General features: G+C 47.9%; 1 protein-coding gene across 1 annotated transcript in view; it reads right to left on the bottom strand.

Moving 5' to 3' along the window:
* The window catches only part of LOC140428361 (plasmanylethanolamine desaturase 1-like), a 33482-nt gene extending 9545 nt beyond the window's left edge, over positions 1-23937 (bottom strand). The window contains exons 1-2 of the mRNA XM_072514742.1: positions 23759-23937; positions 11494-11613 (exon numbers count right to left, since the gene is read on the bottom strand). Of these exons, the coding sequence (XP_072370843.1) occupies positions 11494-11613; positions 23759-23903 (265 nt within the window). The 5' untranslated portion in view covers positions 23904-23937. The remainder of the gene's footprint in view (positions 1-11493; positions 11614-23758) is intronic.
* Between the last annotated feature and the right edge of the window lie 2275 nt (positions 23938-26212).

The raw sequence follows: 26212 nt of genomic DNA, 5'->3' as shown, positions 1-26212 counted from the left end.
TGATTTTTCTTTTCATGCACTAAATGATCTGTTTGAGCGGCTCGCGGAAAAATACTTTTCACTGTACCTCGGTACACGTGACAATAAACAAATCCAAGATCCAAATCAAATGGGGAAACAGAAGGGAACTCATGGCTGGAGGGTTGAGGTGAAAAGATGTGGCCTGGAAGATGCCACTGCAGAAAGTTCTAGAGCTCCCAGTCCACCTTGTGCTCTTCTCTCTCTAGCTCAACAGCTGCACGGAGAGTCATTCAAAGCACCTTGCTTCTAACATCAGGGGCAAAGTTTTATGCAGAACTTCTACCTCCAACCAGCAAACTGTCAGAAAAACAAGGTGGTAAGAAATGTATTCATAAATACGATTACGTTTTCTTGAATGCTCCAGTGTTTTTGTCAAATCCAAAGAAAAGCCAAAATGCTCATTTGTTCCCAAGTGCTATCTAGGGAAAGAATAAAGCCAAATAAGCTTAAGCTACACTTGCGGAGACTGTTCACAAGGAATACATCAAGAATCACAATCATTTTTCCAACATTGAAAAAGAGGAACTTTTACAGCAACAGTTCAGCTAATTTGGACCACAACCATCTTCAAACAAGCACAAAGAGTAACTTTTGGGGAAAGCTATCCAATTGCACAGGCAAAGCAGCTCCACACAAAAAAAAAATGTTGATTTCACCTGCCGCAATTGTTACCGTTAAGATAAAGGGTGGGGTGGTGGAGGCAAATACGCCAACAGCTCTCTCAAACAACATTGTGAAGTGGAAAATTGTGACAATAGTAGTTGATCAGGAAATCAGATTGGTGGAACGCCTGAAATGCACGCTTGCTTTTGCTCTTCAAATTGATGCGAGCACAGAGGGGCACTCTGCCTTATATTGGTTTTTATGCAGTTCATGCGGGAGAATAGCTTTCTGCACCACCTCTCACTTGACTACAAAACAGCACAGTGAATATCAGCATGTTAACAGAGGAACATGGAGGACAAAGAGATTGCCTGAAATTACATGGTTACATTTTGTACTGATGGTGCTTCATCTATGACAGGCCACAAGTTAAGCCCACCTGCATCAAGTGAAGAGAGCTGCTCTATCTATTGTTTGAGCTCTCTGCATGATTCACAGGGAACAACTGTACAAATAAAGAACGGAGCACTAAGTGAGTATTGCTGCAGGTCATATAAACTACACTTTGGGAAGGCATGGTGGGGTGGTATTGTCGCTGGACTAGTAATCTAGAGACCTAGGGTAATGGACTGGTGCCTGGGTTTGAATCTCAACAGGGCAGATGGTGAAATTTGAAATCAATTTTAAAAAACTGGAATTTAAAGACCATGAAACCATCGTCAATTGTCGTAAAATAAACCCCATCTGGTTCACTAATGTCCTTTAGGGATGGAACTCTGTCGTCTTTACCTAGTCTGGCAGACAAGTTGACTCCAGACCCACAGCAATGTGGTTGACTCTTAAATGCTCTCAGGGACAAGCAATAAACGCTGGCCCAGTTAGCAACACCCACATCATATGAAGAATAATTTAAAAAAACTAAACCTCATCAATTTTGTACTCATCGGTTTGTAACGCTGTGTGAAGATATGGGGCCTGATCATGATTATGTTCTTGTTTCACATCACACTGAGATCTGGCTGTCAAGAGGAAGGTTACTGCAAGGTTTTTGGAATCAAAGGACCAGCTGCTTCCATTTGGAATGGTCTACAAAAATGGTTGATTTAATCTTTGGCCAAAAGAAGATTTGCCTCTTTGCTTATGTCACAAACATAATTGGGAAAATAAATGAATGGGATTCAAATATGTATGGAACAAACATTATTCAACTGAGTGGTAGAATCACAGCATCCACGGAGAGCAATATGAAGTTAACTACAACTTCATCCCTCAACTTTCCAAGTTTCTGTTTGAGAATGAAATCGAAGAATCATGGTCAATCTACCTAATCTGCACATCTTTGGACTGTGGGAGGAAACTGGAGCACCAGGAAGAAGGGAGATCATGCAAACTCCACACAGGCAGTCATCCAAGGCCGGAATTGATCCCAGGTCCTTGGCACTGAGAGACCGCAGAGCTAACCATTGTGCCACCGTGGTACATCGTCACGCAGTGTTGGGCATTGAAGTCCCCCACCTAGACTACATTCTGTATCCTTACTATCCTTAGTGCTGTGCTTCTTCCAATTGTTGTTCAACATGGTGGAGTATTCATTCACTGGCCAAGGGAAGGGTGACAGGTGGCAATCAGTAGGAGGTTTCCTTGCCTATGTTTGGCCTGATATCATAAGAATTTATGGGGTCTGGAGTCAATGTTGAGGATTCCCAAGGCAACTACCGCTGAATTGTATAGCATTGTGCCATCACATCTGTCTTGCCTGTGGGATAGGATGAGGGAAAAATCTGGGATTTGGTTGAAAGCTACAATTCAAAGTGTATGAATATACTGAGCTGTAATTTGACGAGTTGTGGGGTAGCTCTCCCAATTTTGGCTCAAGTTTCCAGATGGCAAAGATCAAGGGCTGGATTCTCCACCCCGCCACATTTCTGCCCTACCCACCGGCGGGATTCTCCGTTATGCCAGCCGGTCAATGGGGTTTCCCATTATGGGGCAGCCCCACGGCGTCGGGAAACCACCAGGCTCCGGCAAAACGGAGAATCCCGCCCCAGGATTCTGTAGGGCCCAAGTGCCAAATTCAATGCTAAGTGGTCAATCCAGTTTTATTCTTTTTACTTTTTTCATAGCAGTAGATACAACCAAGTGGCTTGTGCGATGGGCACTTCAGAGGAAATCAACTATATTTCTGTCACACATTGGCCAGACTGGTCAAGGAAAGCAGACTCCCTTCCTTAAAAGGACTTATAGTGAAGCGGATGAGTTTTTACAACAATGTGGTAGCTTCATGGTCACCGTTAGTAATACCAGCTTGTTATTGCAGATTTATTAATTAATTGAAATTGAAATTCCCAAGCTGCTGCGGTAGGATTTAAACACATGTTTCTGAAGCCTTGTTCAGGCGTTCTTGATTATTCTAGTTTCACAAGCATCCTTAATTTTAATTGTTGCACAATTGGTGGCCGCGCTTTCAGATGCAAAGGCCCTAGGGTCAGCCAATTACCACCCCATCAGACTACTGTCAATCATCAAAATAATGAAAGGGATCATCAACAGGGCTATTTACTCACCAATAACCTGCTCACTGCCGCTCAGTTTGGGTTCAGCCAGGCTCATTAAACTCCTGGCCTCATTACAGCCTTGGTTCAAACATAGATAAGAAAGCTGAACACGAGGAAGTGAGATGAGTGACTGCCCTTGACATAGAGGCAGCATTTGACAGTGTGGCATCAAGGAGACCTAGCAAAGCTGAGTCAATGAGAATCAGGGAGAAACACTCCACTAGTTGGAGACATACCTAATACAAAGGAAGATGACTGTGATTATTGGAGATCATCTCCGTCCCATGACATTGCTGCAGGATAGTGTCCTAAGCCCAATCATCTTCAGGTGTTTCATCAATGACCTTCCTTCCATCACAAGGTCAGAAGTGGGGATGTTCGCTGATGATTGCACAATGTTCAGTGCTATTCACAACTCGTTAGATACTGAAGCAGTCCATGTCCATATGTAGCAAGAGCTGGGTAACATTCAGGTTGGAATTGATATGGGGAAAGTTATATTCATGCCACACAAGCACCAGGCAATGACCATCTTTAACATGAGAGTATCTCTTCTTGATATTCAAATCAGCATGCTGAGTGTTATCATTGACCAAAACCTGAACTGGACTAGTCATATGGATACTATGGCTAAAAGAGGTCAGAAGCTAGGAATTTTGCAGCGAGTAACTCACCTCCTAACTTCCCAAAGTCTGTCTACTACAAAGACAAGTCAGGGTTGTGATAGATTAATCTTCCACTTATCTGGTTGAGTGCAGCTGCAACAACCATCAAGAAGCCAGGACAAAGCAGCCCACTTAATTGGCACTCTTTCCACCACCTTAACATCCAAGCCCTCCACCATGCAAAGTGGCAGCAGTGTATATCATCTGCAAGATGCACTGCAGCAATTCATCTTCAATAGCACCTTTCAAACATGTGCCCGCTATCATCTAGAAGGTCAAAGGCAGCAGACACATGGAAACACCATCACCCGAAGGTTCCCCTCCGTTACTCGCCACCTGGACTTTTAAAAATATATGGCTATTCCTTCACTGTTGCTGGATCGAAATCCTGTGAACTCCCATCCTAATAGCACTGTGTCTGTACCTACACAAGGACTGTAGCAACTCAAGGCCTCAGCTCACCACCACCAGCTCATGGGCAATAAATGCTAGCCTAGCCAGCAATGCTCACATCCTGTGAAAGAGTAAAGTCTGCAAATCTATACCTACATTTCCTTCTTCCTTCAAGACGCTCCTCAAAATCCATCTCTGACCAAGCTTTTGCCACTTGCCCTGATATTGCCTTTCCTAGTGTGGTTTGGGTTTTAAATTTAGCTGTATAATGTGTCTGTGAAGCATCGTAAGACATTTTATTATGTAGAAAGGTGCCATATTTGTTAACTTTGAACATTCATCACGGTAGCACAAGTAGATAGCACTGTGGCTTCACAGCGCCAGGGTCCCAGGTTCGATTCCCGGCTGGGTCACTGTCTGTCCGGAGTCTGCACGTTCTCCCAGTGTCTGCGTGGGTTTCCTCCGGGTGCTCCGGTTTCCTCCCACAGTCCAAAGATGTGCAGGTTAGGTAGATTGGCCATGGTAAATTGCCCTTAGTGACCAAAAAGGTTAGATGGGGTTATTGGGTTATAGGGATAGGGTGGAAGTGAGGGCTTAAGTGGGTCGGTGCAGACTCGATGGGCCGAATGGCCTCCTTCTGCACTGTATGTTCTATGTTCCTCAACCTGGTTTACAACAAATTAGTGTCACTCCTAATCTATATATCTCTATCAAGAAACTCTTTCTCAAAGTACCTACATCTTTCCAGCAAGTGAGGATCATGCAAATGTTACTGCAGAGGACATGAATCACCTCTGACAAAGTTGATTATTTTACAAGCATTACTCGTGACCAGTTAGAGGAAGTGATAATCTTGGCAGAGTTAGGTCATCAGGCATTGCTGCTAGAAAAGCTTTATTCAACTATGAAACTTTTCATTTGTTGTTTTGAAATAGAGATTTTACATTTAAGTTTTGCAACCCAGTTCAAACCCGCTGCATTATATTGGATCAGCTTGAATGACTCGTGGGTACAATCTGCTGTCGTACATGACAAACTGAATAAATTAATTTGATAGTTCAATCCATTAAACAAGGAACTGGAATAATGCTTGTTGATCATCGTCAAGCGACATGGATATCCTACAGATTCAGCAGAGCACACTTGCTCAGATTATTTCATGCATCACTTGTGTTCACTAAAGTCACAAGCTTTTCCAAAGGAACAGTTTGTTGATGACACAAATGTAGGGAAGTGAAATTCGAACAGTTACAGGTCGCTTGCAACATATTCATGGTGGACAGGTTATATTGCTTTGCAATAGTAGTGCTATAATATACAATTCCATCAGTAAACCATTGGGAAGATCAAATTAATCACTTCCGTGCTGATTCTATCTCCTTTTGCTAGTCTCAGGCTAAAATGTTCACAATAGGTGTCCTATTTGACACCAGCATGAATTTTTAAACCCAAACCATCACTAAGATTACAAACTGAGATTACCAACTACCATCTCCAGTCTATCCATCTGCTGCTGAATCACCCACGCATATCTTTATCACCACCAAATCTGACTATTCTAATGCCCTGATGGCTGCCCTTCCATCCCGCACCCCCCCCATAACCTTTTGCTGCCCATATTGTATCCAGCACCCGGTTCACCAGCCACATGTTTCACTGGCACCTGGATTCTCTGCTCCTGCCGCTTGTCAATTTGAATTCAATAAAAATCCAGAATTAAGAGTCTAAATGATGACCATGAAACCATTGGCGATTGTTGAGAAAACCCATCTGGTTCACTAATGTCCTGTAGGAAAAGAAATCTGCCGCCCTTATATGGTCTGGCCTAAATATGATTCCAGATCCACAGTGGCCGACTCTCAAACTACATAGCAAACCCCACCCAGTAGCACCAAGCCACTATAAAGTCAATAAAAAGGAAAGAAACCGCACAGACCACCTGGCATCGCAACTGGCAAACGCAACCATGTCAACCTTGCAAAGTCCTCCTTCATAACATCTGGTGGCTTGTGCCAAAATTGGGAGAGCTGTCTTCCAGACTAGTCAAGCAAGAGCCTGATAGTCATACTCACAGAATCATACCTTATGTCCCACCCAGATAGCACCCTAATTGTCTCACCAGCAGGATAGGCCGAGCAGAAGGGGCAGCACAGTGGCATACAGTTGGAAGGGAGTTGCCGGAAAGTCTTCAACATAGACTCAGAACCCAGGTCAGACTCAGAACCCAGGTCAACCACGGGTCACGGAAACCTCCTGATGAATATCAAATACGGCTTCCACTCAGCTGATGAATCAGTGCTCCATCATGTTGGAACACCACTTGCAGGAAGCAGAGGGTGCAGAATATACTCTGGGTGTGGGACTTCAATGTTCATCAGGAGTGGCTTGGTAGTACCATCGTTAAAGGGCATAGCTGCTAGACTGGATCTGCATCAAGTGGTGAGGGAGCCAACAAGATGGAAAAACATACTAGACCACACACGCACCAACTTGCCAACCGCAGAGGCATCTGGCCATGACAGCATCAGTCGGACTGACCACCACGGAGTCCTTGTGGAGAAGAAATACCATCTTCACATTGAGGATACCCTCCATTGTGTTGTGTGGCACAACCACCATGCTAAATATGATAGATTTCAAACAGACCCAGCCATGAAATACTGGGTTCACAGTGCCTCATGGTTGCCATCAGCAATGACAGAATTGTACTTAACCACAATTCATAACCTCATGGCCCACTCTATCATTCCTACAAAACCAGGGGTCAACCCTGGTTCACCTGCAAGAGGGCAACACCAGGCATATCTAAATAGAAGTGTCAACCTGGTGAAACTACAACACATGATTACATCATGTCAAACAGCATAAGTGAGACAGAACAATGTGATTCCACAACCAATAGATCAACTCCATTCTCTACATTTCTGTCACATTCAGCTGTGAATGATGTCAAGTAAACAACTCACTGGAGGAAAAGCATCACAAATATCCCCCTCCCCAATGATGGAAGAGCTCAACAAGATTCACAATAATCTTCAGCCTGAAGTGCCGGGTGGGCGATTGATAGAAATTTAATTTTCTAGTCAGATATAAGAGGTTTAAATGAGAACTCATTAAGAATAATTAACTATAATCATCTTAACCATAAGAGTAAGGGAAGCTTAATAGCTGGGAATATTTTGAAAGTTGCTTGAGACTGTAAGAACAGTGACGTCAACTAGCTAAAAGGCCCCATTGTTATACAGTAAGAACTGGTAGTTCCCTCTCTATGGAAACAGCCAGTCTCGAGATACTTTCTGAATGAAAATTGGCAAGCGATGATATGGGAAAATTTGTACCAATATATTTAAATGCATATATTTCTTAAAATTGATAGGCAGATAGTTTGGCCGAATTGAGTGAATTATAAATTAGTCAAAGCCAATCAGAGGTGAAAAGGTGGTGAGACCATAAGATAATAATCCCCTCAAGAATAACTCACCAGGATGGAAAAAATTCATTCTGGAATCACTCTCTCTCTTTCTGAAACCTATGTCTTTGCTGCTTGCCTTTGTTTTCACCATCTTTCTTTTGTTTAAATCACTTACTTATGTTATTCTGTGTATTATGATTTGAAGAATTACCATGATCTGTATTTTAAAGCTCAACCACTGTATTCGCTAAAGACAATTAATCTGACAAAGCTTGCTAAAGGACTAGTCGGAACTCTCGAAATGTTGCATTGAAAACAAAGTTACCAGTGGGCACCACAGCTGACGAATGAAGTTGCAGTGGACTTTGCCAAAAAGCACAGACTTGACCTCTGTTATTTGGGAACGGAGAAGGGGCAACGGATATCCAGAGTTCCGAATAGACACAGAGATCCATCAGTGATCCATCTCTGCCTCCCCAGAAGTTCCCAACATCACATATGCCAGCCTTGAGCCAATTTGAATCAGTCTACATGCAGAAACGACTGAAGGCACTGGATCGTGCAAAGGTTATGGATCGGACCAATATTCCAGAAGACCTGCTCCAGAACTTGCTATCCCCAAACCAAGCTGTTCTAGTTACAACATCTAGCCAGCAATGTGGAAAATTGCCCAAGTATGTCCTGTACAAAGCAAAAAAGAACAAATTAAGTAATGGATGGCGTCATCAACAGTGCCATCAAGCAGCACTTGCTCAGCAATAACCTGCTCATTTGAGATCCATCGGGGTCACTCAGCTCCTGAGCTCGAAACAGCCTTGGCTCAAACATGGACAAAAGAGTGGAAGTGAGTGTGACTGGCCTTGACATCAAGGCAGCGTTTGATGGAGTCTGGCATCAAGGAGCCCGATCAAAACAATGGGAATCGGGGGGAAACTCTTCACTGGTTGGAGTCATAGCTGGCACAAAGGAAGATGGTTGTGGTTGTTGGAGGTCAATCATCTCAGTTCTAGGAGATCACTGCAGAAGCTCTGCAGGAGCTCCTCACCTCACCCAACTATTTTCAGCTGCTTCATCAAAGACTATCCATCCATAATAGGGTCAGGATTGGGGATGTTTTGAGACAAATTCACAATGTTCAGTACCATTTGCCACTCCACAGATACTGAAGCAATCCATGTCCTAATGTAGCAAGACCTCAACAATGTCCAGTCTTTGACTGACCAGAAATATTTGTCCCACAAAGGTGCCAGGCAATGACCATCTCCAATAAAACAGCCATTGCCCTTGAAATTCAATGACATTAGCATTGCAGAATCACCCATTATCAACATCCTGAGGGTTGCCATTGACCAGAAACTGAACTGGACTAGTCATATAAATGCTGTGGCTACAAGAGCAGGAGAAGCTAGGAATTCTGCAGTAAGTAACTCACCTCCTGACTCCCCAAAGCCTGCCCACTATCTGCAAGGCACAAGTCAGGAGTGTGATGGAATACCCTCCACTTGCTTGGATGAGTGCAGCTCCAACAACGCAAGAAGCTTGACACCATCCAACATAAAGCACTTGATTGGCACCCCTTCCACCAACATTCACTCCCTCCACCACCGATACCCAGTGGCATCTATAAGATGCACTGCAGCAGCTCACTAAGGCTCCTTAGACAGCACCTTCCAAACCCATGACCATCTAGAAGGACATGGGCAGCAGACACATGGGAACATCACCACCCTGGAAGTTCTCCTCCAAGTCACTCACCATCCTGACTTGGAAATATAATCGCTATTCTGATCCAAATTCTGGAACTTCCTTCCTCACAATGCAGTGCATGTACCTACACCGCAGGGTCTGCAACAGTTCAAGCAGGCAGCTCACCAGCACCTTCTCAAGGGTAATTAGGGATGGGCAATAAATGTTGGCCAAGAAAGCGATTCCCACATCCGTGAATTAATTTAAAAAATCATGAGCACCCAGTCCACCAGCACCTGAAATGTTAAACTCACACCCTCTCATTTATGCCTCCAAGACATGAGGGGATTGTGAGGGTCCTCCCTGTTTATTCCCTCATTGCCCCTTTCTTTTATTTTTGCCGTTATATTTGTGATCCATGGACATCCACTTTTAGGCAAGAAACCTGTATCTGGAAGGCTGTGCTGGTTTAAACTAGGAGTTATAGACTGGCCAGCATCAGTGACAGGGAGATGGGTGGGACTCGGTTTGATTGGTTTGGCCAGTGGCCAATGAATTGGCCCAAAGGGCTGTGCTCTGCCCAGTAGTAGGTGGCAATTGGCTCTGATCCCATGCCCAGGTTTGAGTTAAGTTTACTCCTGGTCATCCCCTTCTCTCCGGTTTTCTCCAGAAAGGCTGTGTTTCTGAACTGGCAGAGAGCCTGGATGACTCTATGTCCAGAAGAACCATTAAAGTCCAGAACCGATCAACTCTCTCTTGGAGCTACAGAGGCCTGAAGACAAACCGCAAACTGAAAACACAGTTGATGAGAAATGAGGAGCCTCTCCAGGAAAAGCCGAGTAAGGCACTACAAAAAACTTGACCGAATCAGTCTACAGGAAAGTCATCATGGGCTGTAGACAAAGTCAAGGATCTACTTTTTCTCCAGAGAGACTGTGTGTTTATTTTTGAAGGCACAGATAGCTAAATGAATTCACAGTACAAGCCTTGAACTGAAGGCCAGGATTGAAGCAAAGCTGCTACAGAAAAAACCCCACAACCTGAAGCAAAGACTTTTACATCTTGATTTTCATCCTTATTATTTTTTACCCCCTCCCCATATTTGTCTGTCTGATGTGTGTGGTTATAGAGTGGGGACAGTTAAAATGGGAGTCAGGAGTTAAATTATAGTTAACCAGTTGTATTTACTGCATGTATTATAGTTATTATCAATAAGCAGTAATTGTGTTTAAACTGGTGACTAAATATTGGACAGTCAAGGGTCAAAGACCGTGGGCATTTTTATAACAATTATTGGTTAATCCACTCGTGTTCTTGAACTCTCAACCCCTCTCTCCAAAGTGAAATCGCGACCTCAGTCTTGCATTTATTTGCATTATTCCTTCTGATGCACCATTTGCTGCCTTAATCTGGGGGCTTGAGACTTTGCAACTATCCTTTAAAAGCCTAACTTTTTAACCTGACAGTCAGGCACCTACCTTGTCCATTTCCTCAGGTTTTAATTTTAAAAATAATACTAGATGGGCACTCCAAAACAAAGATTGTGGCATGTGGCATCCAGGCTCAGATAACATGCAATCCATCTGAACATTGTGCTGTGATCAAAGCACATGCCTGAAATGTTAGCCGATCTATTACTAGGATGGAATTTGCACACTGACAGCTGTTTAGCTTTAGTGACACCAGGTATAAAAAACAAAACTACCTGCCAAGGTACTTGCATAGTTTCTCCTGTATTATAGTTCTACCGCTGGAGGCAGCCAGAGCCAGCTGTATGTAAATGAAGCACAAGGTGCATAGATAGCTTGCAAGATAAATGCATAGATGCTTGAATTGCTGTCTTTTTATGGATCCAAGGCTGTATCCAAGGCTGTATCCAATTAACTCCAAGAGTCAATTGCACATTACAATAGTAACAAACTGTAATTTAATGCTATGCTAAAGAATGATAAGATTATGAAAATGTAAAAGCAATTCCTATTAATATCTTCAATCATAATGTCTGTTGCGGGAAGAGGCAGTGATATTATGGAGTTGGAAGTAGGTGATTATTGTGACAGATCCAAAGCTCAATTAGAGATCAAACAGGGGACATTTTTGGGCTATAAAATTCCATTGCACAGCACATCAAACATTTACTTGCGAAACTTATACTTACTAATTCCAATAAGGATCAAATGGATGTGGTCCCAGCTGAAATTTATGACCAGATGATAGAAATTGCAGTTCATTAGAGCAATGTTTAAAATAACACAGACCCATTCCTGAAATCGTTTCACTGTGGGAGAAAAAGAAAACAGTAAGTTATTTAGATTTTTATCTGAGCAAATATACAAATTTATTGAAAATTCCTTTATCCGACATCTGAAATTTACCTTTTATTTTCTCAGCACAAGTGTTATTTGTTCCATATTTTGAAATACTACAGTATTAAACGAGGTACCTTCCCTGACTGAAATACCCAAAGCACTGTTCAGCCAATCTTTCAGGTAAGTGACATGGGGCACATTGTCACAACTCCTTAGGCAGGGGCTGGAAGGAATATATCTCAACCGTTTACACATGGACCACAAATGTAAATGAAAACTAGTGATACCAAAGAAAGTGTTATTTTTGCGATATGGTGTGAAACCTTGAAAGGATTATCTATCCAAATGTAGCTGGAATCTAGATTGATTAACTTCACTGGTGTCCTTTTCAAGCTTAACTCGTTTAGGCAATTTCCTTGTCCATCTCCTCTGGCTTAGGCTCAATTTCCCATTTAATTTTATGAATAGTAGAAGACTCAAACAAATATGGTGGCACCCTGGCTCATGCAATCCATCTAAACATTGCACTTTAATCAAGCACATGCTCAGAATGCTAGCTGATCAGGATTATCTAACCAAGTGCATCAGTTTTGATGGTGCAGACCAGTCATACCATGTAGTTCCGTTTACTCAAACTCCGACAGTTACATCTGACTGAGCTCTAGTGAATTCCAGGAAAGCTGAGAAGAAACCTAAGAGTACACAGTGCAATCCAGCATAAGCCACTAGCACCACTACTGTGGCTACACATTGTGACACATTCCTACATCAAGAAATATTCCCTGTATGAAAAGCTCACAGTCTGTATAAACGTTTCTTTGTCTGTTTTTACTGCAAGGGGTTATATGCATGACTGGCCACCTATGAAAACCACAATAGCAAATGATGACAATACCCATTACAGTTCATCACAATTTTGTAACCAGCCACAACTTATTTAAAACAGACATTTTTACAACCTTAAAAATGTCGAAATATCAAAATATGGACCTCACCAAACTCAATTAATACCAAGGGAATACATGGCTAATAAAGTTGCTGAAAAGGTGTGAAAATGATAAATTAATTTCAATATAGAGGATTGAAAAGTGGTGCATCTTGGTAGGAGCAATAAGGAGATCATAGAATTTACAGTGCAGAAGGAGGCCATCCGGCCCATCGAGTCTGCACCAGCTCTTGGAAAGAGCACCCTACCCAAGGTCAACACCGCCACCCTATCCCCATATCCCAGTAACCCCACCCAACACTAAGGGCAATTTTGGACACTAAGGGCAATTTATCATGGCCAATCCACCTAACCTGCACATCTTTGGACTGTGGGAGGAAACCGGAGCACCCGGAGGAAACCCACGCACACACGGGGAGGATGTGCAGACTCCGCACAGACAGTGACCCAAGCCAGAATCGAACCTGGGACCCAGGAGCTGTGAAGCAATTGTGCTATCCACAAGGCTACCGTGCTGCCCCAAAGGGCTCGTCCGGGATTTGAACCCGGGACCTCCCATATTTTCCTGCAGCCCAAACCCCGAAGCGAGAATCTTACCCCTAGACCAACGAGCCAGATCCTTGGAAAATAAAAATTTAAATAGAGCAGGAACAAGAGGTGTGAGAGGGGGGAACAGATTTGTTAATCGCAATGCCATTGAAAATGCACTGAAGTAGATTTCTTAAGTATTAACATTCAGAAAAGAAGTTATGTTAAACTTATATAGTACCAAGAGGTAGACGTTCTGGCCTTTGCTTCCCTGGTAGCCCGGAGGCGGATATTACTAGCATGGAGGGACTCAAACCCCCCCGAAGTCGGAGACCTGGCTATCATACATGGCTAGCTTTCTCGGTTTAGAGAAAATTAAGTTCACCTTGAGAGGGTCACTGCTAGGGTTCGCCCGGAGGTGGCAACCATTCATCGACTTCTTCGCGGAGAATTAATCGTCAGCCCGGGGGTGGGTTAGGTTAGCGTAGATTAGGGGGTTAATTAATGGTGGGATCTGTTTGGGGGGGGGGGGGGTATTTGCACTGTGTTTATATTTTCATGTACATTGTTTATATTGTTGCTGTTACAATGCCAAAAAAAATACCTCAATAAAATGTTCATTAAAAAACTTATATAGCTATATCAGAGTCCTGAACCCTGTTCTGGTCCTCATATTGTCCAAGGAGGGCCTTTTTAAAAAAGTTAAGTTTTATTTTTCTGGCTGAATGGTTTAAAAAAAAAAGGAAACCCTCCTAGAGACAATGCTGACTGCCAGACGTCTGTAATGTATAGTTTGCATTCCAACAGGTGAGGGGGGCATCTGGGGAGCATGAAAGTTCTCATCTGTTGGCTTTACATTATCCTGAAACTTGTCCAATGCATTTGAGCGAGACGTCAAAATCATCTTAAACGACGAATGCATCAGACATGGACTAACACAATTTATCTTGAATGTATGGCCAGCAGAGTACTTTAAGAGATTGTTTTACCAAGCAGGAAAGACAGGAGTGCTGCACTGAAACAGGCTGTAAAACACTATTTGCTCTCGCTCCCTCTTCCAGAATTGGAGTCCCTGGATTTGCAAAATCATAGAATTTACAGTGGAGAAGGAGGCCATTCGGCCCATCGAGTCTGCACCGGCTCTTGGAAAGAGCACCCTACCCAGGTTCAACACCCCCACCCTATCCCCATAACCCAGTAACCCCACCCAACACTAAGGGCAATTTTGGACACCAAGGGCAATTTATCATGGCCAATCCACCTAACCTGCACATCTTTGGACTGTGGGAGGAAACCGGAGCACCAGGAGGAAACCCACGCACACACGGGGAGGAGGGGCTGCTAAGCACAGGGCTAAATCGCTGGCTTTGAAAGCAGACCAAGGCAAGCCAGCAGCACGGTTCAATTCCTGTATCAGCCTCCCCGAACAGGCGCCGGAATGTGGCGACTAGGGGCTTTTCACAGTAACTTCATTTGAAGCCTACTTGTGACAACAAGCGATTTTCATTCAGGTGCAGACTCTGCACAGTGACCCAAGCCGGAATCGAACCTGGGACCCTGGTGCTGTGAAGCACTTGTGCTATCCACAACGCTACCGTGCTGCCCTAAAGTAACCAACCCGAGAAGAGAAATCAACTCCAAACCAAGATCTCTTGAGAATAAGTCCAACAGGTTTATTTGAAATCACAAGCTTTCGGAGCACTGCTCCTTCATCAGGTGAAGTGGAGGCAGGTTCACAAACACAGCATTTATAAGCAGAGACACAATTTCAAGATAATTACAGATTGGAATGTGAAGAATGGTTGTGATTTCAAATAAACCTGTTGGTCTTTAAACCTGGTGTTGTGAGACTTCTTATTGTGTCCACTCCGGTCCAGTGCCAGCATCTCCATATTTTAGGAATAAAATAGAAATCGTCTCCATACAACTACATCCAGGAAGGCAGCCGAACAAAACAGCCCCAATGTGGAATCACCACATTGAGATTAGACGAAGAACAGATAACTATACTTCTCTGTTTTATCTTCTTCACAAACTGTAAACTCAAATGTATCTTCTTGTTCTGCCATCGGGGGAGGCTGTCGTATAGTGATATTGTCGCTTAACTAATAACCCGAAGACCCAGGGTAATGATCTGGGGACCAGAGTTTGAACCTCACCGCGGCAGTCAGTGAAATTTGAATCTACTAAAATCTGAAATTAATAGTCTAATGATGACCATTGTCGACCCATCTGGCTCACTAATGTCCTTTAGGGAAGGAAAACCTCCATCCTTACTTGGTCTACAACCACGGTAATGTGGTTGAGTCTTAAAATGCCCTCAGGGAAGGGCAATAACATTGACTCAGCCAGCGACGCCCACATACCATGAAATAGTTTCAATAAACCTTATCGTGTTCTTTGTTTAACCTGAAATTCTGAGTGTAATTGTTTGCAATCTGAAAGCATAAATCATGGAGCACCTCTCTAAATTCACAAAAAGAAACAACAGACCTGGAGTGGTAGAATAGGGGAGTGAGGGCAGCACGGTGGTGCAGTGGTTAGTACTTCTGCCTCACGGCGCCGAGGTCCCAGGTTCGATGCTGGCTCTGGGTCACTGTCTGTGTGGAGTTTGCACATTCTCCCAGTGTTTGCATAGGTTTCGCCCCCACAACCCAAAGATGTGCGAGATAGGTTAATTGGCCACACTAAATTGCCCCTTAATTGGAAAAAATGAATTGGGTACTCTAAATTTATTTAGAAAAAGAATAGGGGAGTGATCTCACCCCTCCCCACATGGATGTAACAAAAGGTACATCACAAATTAAACAGCTTCAATTTTTATCTCATTGCTGTGTGGGATTTTATGTGCACAAATTGATTGCAGCATTTCTTAAACTAAAATATTTTTCCACTTCAGAAAAATACTTCACTGGCTATAAAGCGAGGCCATGAAAGGCACTATCTAAACACAGGTTTGTGCTAAAATAAATTCAATAATGGCACAGACAAGAGAAAATAAGTTCTGACAGGTCAATTGCAGATTTTACAGTTCACTTTTACTTGAATCATAGGTAGGTAATTTAGTTTAATCATTACAGAAATCTAATCTCACATTTCATGAGTTTTACAACTATAATCATCATTTCATTATCACAACGCACAAGCAGAAATTGGGGGAATTTCCCTAAATGTGCAGCCTGACTAACAGTTGGCTCAAGCAATGCCCCAGATATTTAGTTAATGACTTGGATGCAATTGCCAAACAGTAGTAAGATCCCATGACTCTGCATATTAGAAGTAAAATTTAACTTAGTTACCACAAATTAACTGATTGCACACATAAACAAATAGATACTCACGACAATAAGAAATGCAAGGTCCCACATAATAAAACTGAAATTTGACCTACTCTATCACCACAAACCAAAGGCCATATTTATCAATTTAAGAAGTACACTCAGATCTAGATGATTTGCCTCCACTTCTGAAGAATGGACTGTATGCTGCTTTCCAGTTCCATGGTGTTGAGTAGCTCAAGTACTGCAAGGAGGCCAACGCTCTTCGCTTGTGAACACATCCCACTTAGGGATATCACCAAGACCTTCACACAGCAATCATGAACACAGGAACAGCTCACTTAACCCGTCAGGTCTGCTATGTCATTCAATGACATTTTAGTAAATCTGCGACCTAACTCCATGCCCAACTCCTATGTCCTATCGCCATTGGTCAATAGAAAATGAATAAATCTCAGTTTAAATTTAAAAATTGATCTAACATCATTGCAGCTACTTGCCTAAGAGAGCTGCAAACACTCTCACCTTGCGTTTACTAATTTCACTCCTGAAAAGACAGCTAATTGAACTATATCCTCTAATGCTATGTCCTCTAGTGCAGTCCACAGAGATAGTTTCTCCAGATCTCCATTTCTCCAGATCTCTCTTTTTTTCCCCTTGATATCTTGAAAACTTAGATCAAATCACCCCCTAATCATCTAAATTCCAGGGAAGACAACCCTAGTTTGCATAATCTCGGTGCAGCTAAACTCTTGGAGCCCAGGTTTCAATATACTAAATCAACACTGCATTCCTTCCCAAGGTCAATATATCTTTCTCAAGATATAATACTCCAGGTGTGGTCCAGCCAGGGCTCTGTATAGCTGAAGTATTACTTCTACCTATTGTAACCTATACCTTTAAATACGAAGGCCAGCGCTACATTAACCCTTTGATTATTGCCTAACTGTTCATGACATTTTAACTTGTCTTCAACCACTCAACCCTCCCCCCCACCATGATCCCCCCCCCCCCCCCGCCCACCCTCCCGCCCCCGCCCGCCCCCCGCCGTGTCTCTGGAACTCCAATTTTTTCTGACTTTTCACCATTTATAAAGTACCATTTTGTATCCTTTAAGTCCAAAGTGGACAACCAAATGCCTTCTGGAAGTCCATAGGGAGAAGGGAGGGTGGAAACAGAACATCACAAGAGAAATACAAGTAAGAAAGGAGGGAGAGTACGTCAGGCTGGCTACACCAGGCTACGCGTGGTGACTTGGAACAAAATGGCGCTGCAAGCAACCACTTTGGAGGGTCCTTGAACAAAGGGAAACCCCAGAGTGCAAGGGGTCACCCACATGGCATACACACAGTTGGCGACCATGTTGGGTGCCCGCTGGACAAAGAGAAACGGAGAGCGGAGACCCGACCTCATGGGGAGAAGTGCCCACAGCCATCTTGTACGGCACCCTAACAAAGGGAAACCCTGGAGTCCAGGGGCACATCCACCAGGTAAGTATGGCTGATCCCACAAGACCGGGAGGGAGGGGCGGAGCAAGCCCCCCCCCCCCCCCCCCCCCCAAATCAAGATAGTCACCTGGAATGTCAGAGGACTTAACAGCAGTGAAAAGATCCAGAGTCGTCACTCACCTGGAAAGTTGTGAAAGCCGACATAGGCTCATCTGAGGGAGAAGGACAGACTGCTGGTAAGAAAGGGATGGGTGGGACAGACCTACCATTCCTGCTATGGGACAAGGGCCAGGGAGGTAGCTATACTGTTAAATAAAAGGACGACATTCATGGCAACAAGGACTGTTACAGACCCCCGGGGATGGTACGTCATGGCCAGCAGTGTCCTGGACGGGGCACCAGTAGTGCTGGCGAACATATATGCTCCCAACTGTGACGACATGGAGTTCATAAAGCAAACCATGGAGAAATCCCCAACATTGACACTACATGCAATATTAACATTGGGCAGCAACCGTAGAATGAGTAAAGAGGTGGATTAAGGAGTCAAAAGCTGGGTGTGTGCTTATGGAGGAGGGCTCCTGCAGAGGGACCTCCCTCTGGGCCCTAGCCACAGCGGCACTCCCATCCCCACTGAATAAACATTCAACAAGCCCAGTGGTGGTAGCAGCACTGGCATCTTGGAACCAGCTGTGACATAACTTAGGGCTAAATGAAACGTCCAACATGGCTCCCATCTGCAACAACCTCGGTTCACGCCAGTGACAGTGGACAGCACCTTCAAAAGGGGAAGACAGGACAGGAGAGAAGTGGTTGGGCAGTGGGGGGGATACACTGACAGTTCGGGACTTCTACACTGACAACAGACTGACAACGCTCGAGGAACTAACAGAAAAGTTCCAGCTGAACTTCCGGTTGCGGCTATGCGGAGCTAAGTCACACGTTAGGCAGCTCCCGCTAAAAATGGACTTTTGGGCTCTTTTCAGGGCCCGCAACTGCGCTTGTTCGATGTTTCCCGGTGTGGGAAGGGGACAGCAACATTCCCCCGATAGTGTATGGATTGGACCAGGAGTGGGGCGATTTTAAAAGTGGCATTGCAGCAAAGAAAGGTGCGAGGGAGGAGGACCAAGATGGCGGCAGGCGGAGACCAGGCAGCGTGGAGGCAGTGGGCACAAGAGCAGCAGGAGCTTCTCTAGTGCTGCTTTAAGGAACTGAAAGCAGAGCTGCAGGAGCCAATAAAGGCTTCAATCGATAAGCTGCTGGAGACCCAGACGGCCCAAGGGGCGGCAATCCGGGAGGTCCAGCAGAAGGTCTCGGAGAACGAGGACGAGATCCCGGGCCTGGCGGTGAAGGTGGAGGCGCACGAGGCACTCCAAAGAAATGGCAGGCGAGGTTCGAGGAGATGGAGAACCGGTCGAGGCGGAAAAACCTGCGGATCCTGGGTCTCCCGGAGGGGCTGGAGGGATCTGACGTGGGGGCCTACGTGGTCACCATGCTGAATTCGCTGATGGGAGCGGGGGCCTTTCAGGGGCCCTTGGAGCTGGAGGGGGCCCACAGAGTGCTGGCGAGGCCAAGCCCAGCGAGCCTCCGCGGGCAGTGCTGATGCGGTTCCACCGGTTTGCTGATCGAGTGTGTGTTAAGGTGGGCCAAGAAGGAGCGGAGCAGCAGGTGGGAGAACGCGGAGGTCCGGATCTACCAGGATTGGAGCGCGGAGGTGGCGAGGAAGAGGGCCGGTTACAACCGGGCGAAGGCAGTGCTGCACAGGAAGGGGTGAAGTTCGGTATGCTGCAGCCGGCGCGTCTGTGGGTCATCTATAAGGATCAACACCATTATTTTGAGTCCCCGGAGGAGGCGTGGGCCTTTGTTCAGGCCGAAAAACTGGACTCAGACTAAGGGTCGGGGATGAGGGGTCGCGGTGGAGGGATGGTTGGGGATTGTTGGGTTGTGTTTCGAGGGGGGGTTCTTTGGGGGTTGATTGGGCATTGTTTTAATTAAGTCCGCCGGGCAGGCTCGTGGGGGGGGGGGGGTAGTTAAACTGCATGGGGGGGTTGATGGTCGGTAGGGGAGATGAGGCCCCGCAGCGGAAGGGGGGGTGGGGAGAGAGGCCTGAGTTGGGGATAGTGGGACCGGGCCTGGAAAGGGAGCTGTGCCAGGGGAGGCGAGGCCGGGCGAGTGGAAAGCGCGGGCTTTTTTCCCCCCACGTTTAGGGCTGAAGGGGCAGGGCCGGAGCTGGGAAGCACGGTTTTTTTTCTCCCGTGCTGGGAGTGGAATGGATGAGATCCCGCTGGTGGACCCGGGGGGGGGGGGGCCGATGGAGCGGCGGGAGTGGCCGGGATCAGGAGTCAGCTGACTTACAGGAGTGCAATGGGGGAGCAATGCAGCTAGGGGGGGGGGGGGAACCTAGCTGGGGCAGGCAGGGGGGGGGGGGTTCCTGCTGGAATGGCCAAGGGGCAGCTGAAGTTGGTAGGAGGAGGTCGGGGCGGCGGTCTGCCGCTGTGGGGGACGGGCTGGGCGGGGGGGGCGCGGGCACGTGGCAGGTCTAGGAAGGGCTACGGCTCGTCTGCAGGGGAGAGGGGGGAGTAGCCCCCTGATCCAGCTGATAACCTCGAATGTAAGGGGACTGAATGGGCCGGTCAAGTGGGACCGGGTGTTCGCACACCTGAAGGATGTGGCCATGCTTCAGGAGACGCACATGAGGGTGGTGGATCAGATAAGGTTGAGAAAGGGGTGGGTAAGGCAGGTGTTTCATTCGGGTTTGGATGCAAAAAATTGGGGGGTGGCGATCTTGGTGGGGAAGAGAGTGTCGTTCGAGGCGTCGAGCATTGTGGCAGACAATGGCGGTAGGTATGTGATGGTAAGTGGCAAGCTACAGGGGGAGCGGGTGGTGTTGGTCAATGTATATGCCCTGAATTGGGACAATACGGGGTTCATGCGGCGTATGCTGGGCCGGATTCCGGACCTGGAGACGGGGGGCCTGATAATGGGGGGGGGATTTCAACGCGGTGCTGGATCCGACATTGGATCACTCTAGGTCTAGGACGGGCAGGAGGCCAGCGGCGGCCAAGGTGCTAAGGGGGTTCATGGACCAGATGGGAGGGGTGGATCCATGGAGGTTTGCGAGGCCGGGGACCAAGGAATTTTCATTCTTCTCCCATGTTCACAAGTCCTACTCCCGGATTGACTTTTTTGTCATGAGCAGGGCGCTGATTCCGAGGGTGGCGGATACGGAGTACTCGGCGATAGCCATTTCTGATCATGCTCCGCACTGGGTGGACCTCGAGTTGGGGGGAGGAGAGGGACCAGCGCCCGCTGTGGAGCCTAGAGGTGGGGTTGCTGGCGGGCGCGGAGGTGAGCAGGCGGGTCCGGAAGTGTATAGAGAGGTACCTGGAGGCTAATGACAATGGGGAGGTGCAAGTAGGGGTGGTCTGGGAGCCGCTGAAGGTGGTGCTCAGAGGAAAGCTGATCTCCATTAGGGCACACAAGGAGAGGGGGGGGAGGAGAGAGAGGGAGAGGTTGGTGGGGGAGATGGTGAGGGTGGATAGGAGGTACGCGGAGGCCCCGGAGGAGTGATTACTTAGGGAGCGGCGTAGCCTCCAGGCTGAGTTCAATTTGTTGACCACCAGGAAGGCGGAGGCGCAGTGGAGGAAGGCGCAGGGGGCGGTATATGAATACGGAGAAAAGGCGAGTCATATGCTGGCGCACCAGCTTCGGAAGCGAGAGGCAGCTCGGGAGATCGGGGGAGTTAGGGATGGAGGAGGGAACACGGTGCGAAGTGCGGTGGGTATCAATGGGGTCTTCTACGAGGAACTGTACCGGTCTGGCCCCCACTGGAAGAGGGAGGGATGGGTCGCTTCCTGGACCGGCTGAGGTTTCCGAGGGTGGAGGAGGGGCAGGTGGCGGGGTTGGGGCGCCGGTTGGGTTGGAGGAATTGGTCAAAGGGATAGGGAACATGCAGGCAGGGAAGGCACCGGGGCCGGATGGGTACCCGGTTGAATTTTACAAGAAGTATGCCGACCTGCTGGGCCCGCTGTTTGTAAGGACCTTTAATGAGGCAAGGGAAGAGCGGGCTTTGCACCCGACGGTGTCTCGAGCGCTGATTTCCCCGATCCTGAAGCGTGTGGGTCATACAGGCCGATCTCACTCTTAAATGTAGACGCAAAGTTGCTGGCAAAGATTTTGGCCTTGAGAATAGAGGACTGTGTGCCGCAGGTCATGCATGAGGATCAGACGGGGTTTGTGAAAGGGAGGCAGTTGAATACCAATGTACGGAGGCTCTTGAATGTTATAATGATGCCGGCGATGGAAGGGGAGGCGGAGATAGCGGCGGTGATGGATGCGGAGAAGGCCTTTGATAGGGTGGAGTGGGGGTACCTGTGGGAGGTGTTGAAAAGGTTCGGGTTCGGGGAGGTGTTCGTCAGGTGGCTGAGGCTGCTGTATGAGGCCCCGGTGGCGAGTGTGGCCACGAACAGAAGGAGGTCAGAGTATTTCCGGCTACACTGGAGGACGAAGCAGGGGTGTCCCCTGTTTTTCTTGAGTGGGCGTGTATTTTTGCCTTTGTGTTGGTGAAGGCTGATAATTTATTATTTATGTATATTGGGGGGGGTGGGGGGGGTTTGTTCTTTTCTTTCTGTATTTTGTTGTTGATATTTTGCGGGAATTTTTTTTTAAAATTTTCTTTAAAAAGAAAAGTTCCAGCTGACCCGGGCCAGGGGGGGGGTAGGGGGTGGAGACGAGGACGGCAAACGAAGGTACTTGGAGATTAAAATTTCCTTCAAAGGGAAATAAGGACCTATCCACTGCACCACAACAAACACTGCTGGAGGACCTGCTGGACTAAGACATCCTAGGGAAAGGGAACTGTTGGAATATGTATCGGCGACTAATAAGGAGGGCTAACACCCAACTGGACAGGGGAGAGAGAAGTGGGAGGAGGACTTGGGGTATGAAATAGGGTGGGGACTCTGGAGTGAAGCACAGTACAGGGTCAACTCCACCTCCACATGCACAAGGCTAAGCCGAATGCAGCTATAAGTGGTACACAGAGCCCACTTAACCAGAATCCGAATGAGCAGGTTCTTACCGGAGGTGGAGGATAAGCAAACAGTGCCAAGGAGGCCCAGCAACATGCCCACATGTTCTGGTCTTGCCCCAGACTTGCTGGGTTCTGGGCATCCTTTTTTGAGGTAATGTTAAAGATGGAGACAATGAGAGTGAAGCCATGCAGTCTTCAGGGTGTCAGGATAGCCAGATCTATTCATGAGGTGGGCCAACCCTTCGCCTTTGGCTCCCTAATCGTCTGCCGGAGAATCCTGCTCAGCTGGCAATCAGCAGGAGCACCCAAAGCTGCAGACTGGCTGTCCGACCGATCAGAATGTCTCCAAAAATGAATCGCAGTTAAAGGGATATTGGACCATGCCCCTTTAACCCACAACATCGCTTCTCATCTGGATTCTCCAGCTCTATCCCCAGCACCACCACGGGAACTTTTCGCACTCCTATTTCCACTTTGAGAAGTCTTTATCTCCCCCATCCATTTACAGGAAGTTTCCGTCCATCATTGTTACTACAGTATTTAGAAGCTTTACCCCCTCCCTCCCCTCCCCTCCCCTCCCCTCCCCTCCGGTGCGAGAACTATCAGCTCTTTCGGATGATTCATTCCTCCCTCCCTCTGAGGAGCGACTCATTGCACCAATCGTCTCCCCACTCAGGACCTCATTCCCCAGCCAGCAGCTCCCCTTCCCGGCCCTTCAGATACTTCCTTCTCCCTCCTCCCCACTCCCATCGACTTCTGCCCAGGGACCACGGGCCCCCAAGGTGGACAATGCCACCACACCAGGCGGCCGATTGAGGGACTCGCCGAGGTCGCTCCGCTTCCTGCCGCAGCCGCAGCCGCCGCCCCCCATCGCTTGCTTACCGGGGGTGTAGAGCTGCGCCAGCTCCCTGGCGCCGGGATGCTGAGAACCCCAGCGGGCCGCAACCGGCTCGCTGTCTTGGTGCCAACTCTCCCCACCGGGGCCGGGCACGGTGGAGCGCTCACTCCCGGATAGCCCGCCCGCCATCTTCAACCAGCCCCACTTCCCGAAAGCGCGGCTCCAGCCAATCACAGCGCGGCTGCAGTCCCTCAACGTCACAGAGCCACCACAACCAATCAGAATGTTTTGTTCGCGGGACGAAGGCAATGGGGGAGGGGAATAATGGGGGGGTGGGGGAGGGGAGGAATAATGGGGGGGGGAGGGGGGAGGGGGAGGGGAGGAATAATGGGGGGGGGAGGGGGGAGGGGGAGGGGGACGAATAATGGGGGGGGAGGGGGACGAATAATGGGGGGGGAGGGGGACGAATAATGGGGGGGGAGGGGGACGAATAATGGGGGGGGAGGGGGACGAATAATGGGGGGGAGGGGGACGAATAATGGGGGGGGGAGGAATAATGGGTGGGGGGGAGGAATAATGGGTGGGGGGGGAGGAATAAGGGGTGGGTGGGGGGGGAGGAATAAGGGGTGGGTGGGGGGGGAGGAATAAGGGGTGGGTGGGGGGGGAGGAATAAGGGGTGGGTGGGTGGGGGGAGGAATAAGGGGTGGGTGGGGGGTGGGAGGATTAATGGGGGTGGGGAGGAATAATGGGGGTGGGGAGGAATAATGGGGGGGGAGGAATAATGGGGGGGAGGAATAATGGGTGGTGGGGGTGGGGGTGGGGGAGAGGAATAATGGGTGGGGGGAGGAGGAATAATGGGGGGGGAGGAATAATGGGTGGGGGGGAGGAGGAATAATGGGGGGGGAGGAATAATGGGGGGGGGAATAACGGGGGGGAGGAATAATGGGGGGGGAGGAATAATGGGGGGGAGGAATAATGGGGGGGGAATAACGGGGGGAGGAATAATGGGGAGGGGGGGAATAATGGGTGGGGAGGAATAATAATGGGGGAGGAGGAATAATGGGGGGGGAGGAATAATGGGGGGGAGGAATAATGGGGGGGAATAATGGCATGGCGGGGAGGAATAATGGGGGGGTGGAGGAATAATGGGGGGGAGGAATAATGGGGGGGAGGAATAATGGGGGGGGAATAATGGGGGGGAGGAATAATGGGGGGGAGGAATAATGGGGGGGGAGGAATAATATGGGGGGGGAGGAATAATATGGGGGGGAGGAATAATGGGGGGAGCAATAATGGGAGGGGAGGAATAATGGGGGGAGGAATAATGGGGGGGAGGGGAGGAATAATGGGGGGGAGGAATAATGGGGGGGAGGGGAGGAATAATGGGGGGAAGAATAATGGGGGAGGAATAATGGGTGGAGGAATAATGGGGGGGAGGAATAATGGGGGGGAGGAATAATGGGGGGGAGGAATAATATGGGGGGAGGGGAATGATGGGGGAGGGGGAGGAATAATGGGGGGGAGGAATAATGGGGAGGGGGAATAATGGGGGGGGAATAATGGGGGGGAGGAATAATGGGGGGGGAATAATGGGGGGGAGGAATAATGGGGGGGAGGGATAATGGGGGGGAGGAATAATGGGGGGGAGGGATAATGGGGGGGAGGAATAATGGGGGGAGGAATAATGGGCGGAGTGTAGAATAATGGGGGAGAGGAATAATGGGGGAGGAATAATGGGGGGGAGGAATAATGGGGGGGAAGGAATAATGGGGGGAAGGAATAAAGGGGGGAGGAATAATGGGGGGGAGGAATAGTGGGGGGGGGGGAATAGTGGGGGGGAGGAATAGTGGGGGGGAGAAATAATGGGGGGAGGAATAATGGGGGGGAATAATGGGCGGAGAGTGGAATAATGGGGGGGAATAATGGGGAGGAGGGATGGAGGAATAATGGGGGGGAATAATGGGGGAAGGAATAATGGGGGGAGAAATAATGGGGGGGAAGGAATAATGGGGGGAGGAATAATGGGGGGGAAGGAATAATGGGGGGAGGAATAATGGGGGTGAGGAATAATGGGGGAGGGGGAGGAATAATGGGGGAGGAATAAGGGGGGAGGAATAATGGGGGGAAGGAATAATGGGGGAAGGAATAATGGGGGGGAAGGAATAATGGGGGGGAAGGAATAATGGGGGGGAAGGAATAATGGGGGGGAGGAATAATGGGGGGGAAGGAATAATGGGGGGGGGAGGAATAATGGGGGGGGAGGAATAATGGGGGAGGGGGAGGAATAATGGGGGGAAGGAATAATGGGGGGAAGGAATAATGGGGGGAGGGATAATGGGGGGGAGGGATAATGGGGGGGAGGAATAATGGGGGGGGGAGGAATAATGGGGGGGAATAATGGGCGGAGTGTGGAATAATGGGAGGGGTGGAATAATGGGGGGGAGGAATAATGGGGGGAGGAATAATGGGGGGGAAGGAATAATGGGGGGGAAGGAATA

The sequence above is a fragment of the Scyliorhinus torazame genome, chromosome 8, assembly GCF_047496885.1.
Source record: "Scyliorhinus torazame isolate Kashiwa2021f chromosome 8, sScyTor2.1, whole genome shotgun sequence".
Lineage (NCBI taxonomy): Eukaryota > Metazoa > Chordata > Chondrichthyes > Carcharhiniformes > Scyliorhinidae > Scyliorhinus > Scyliorhinus torazame.
Note: the sequence above shows the minus strand (reverse complement) of the source record. Positions and strands in the feature narration are given on the sequence as shown.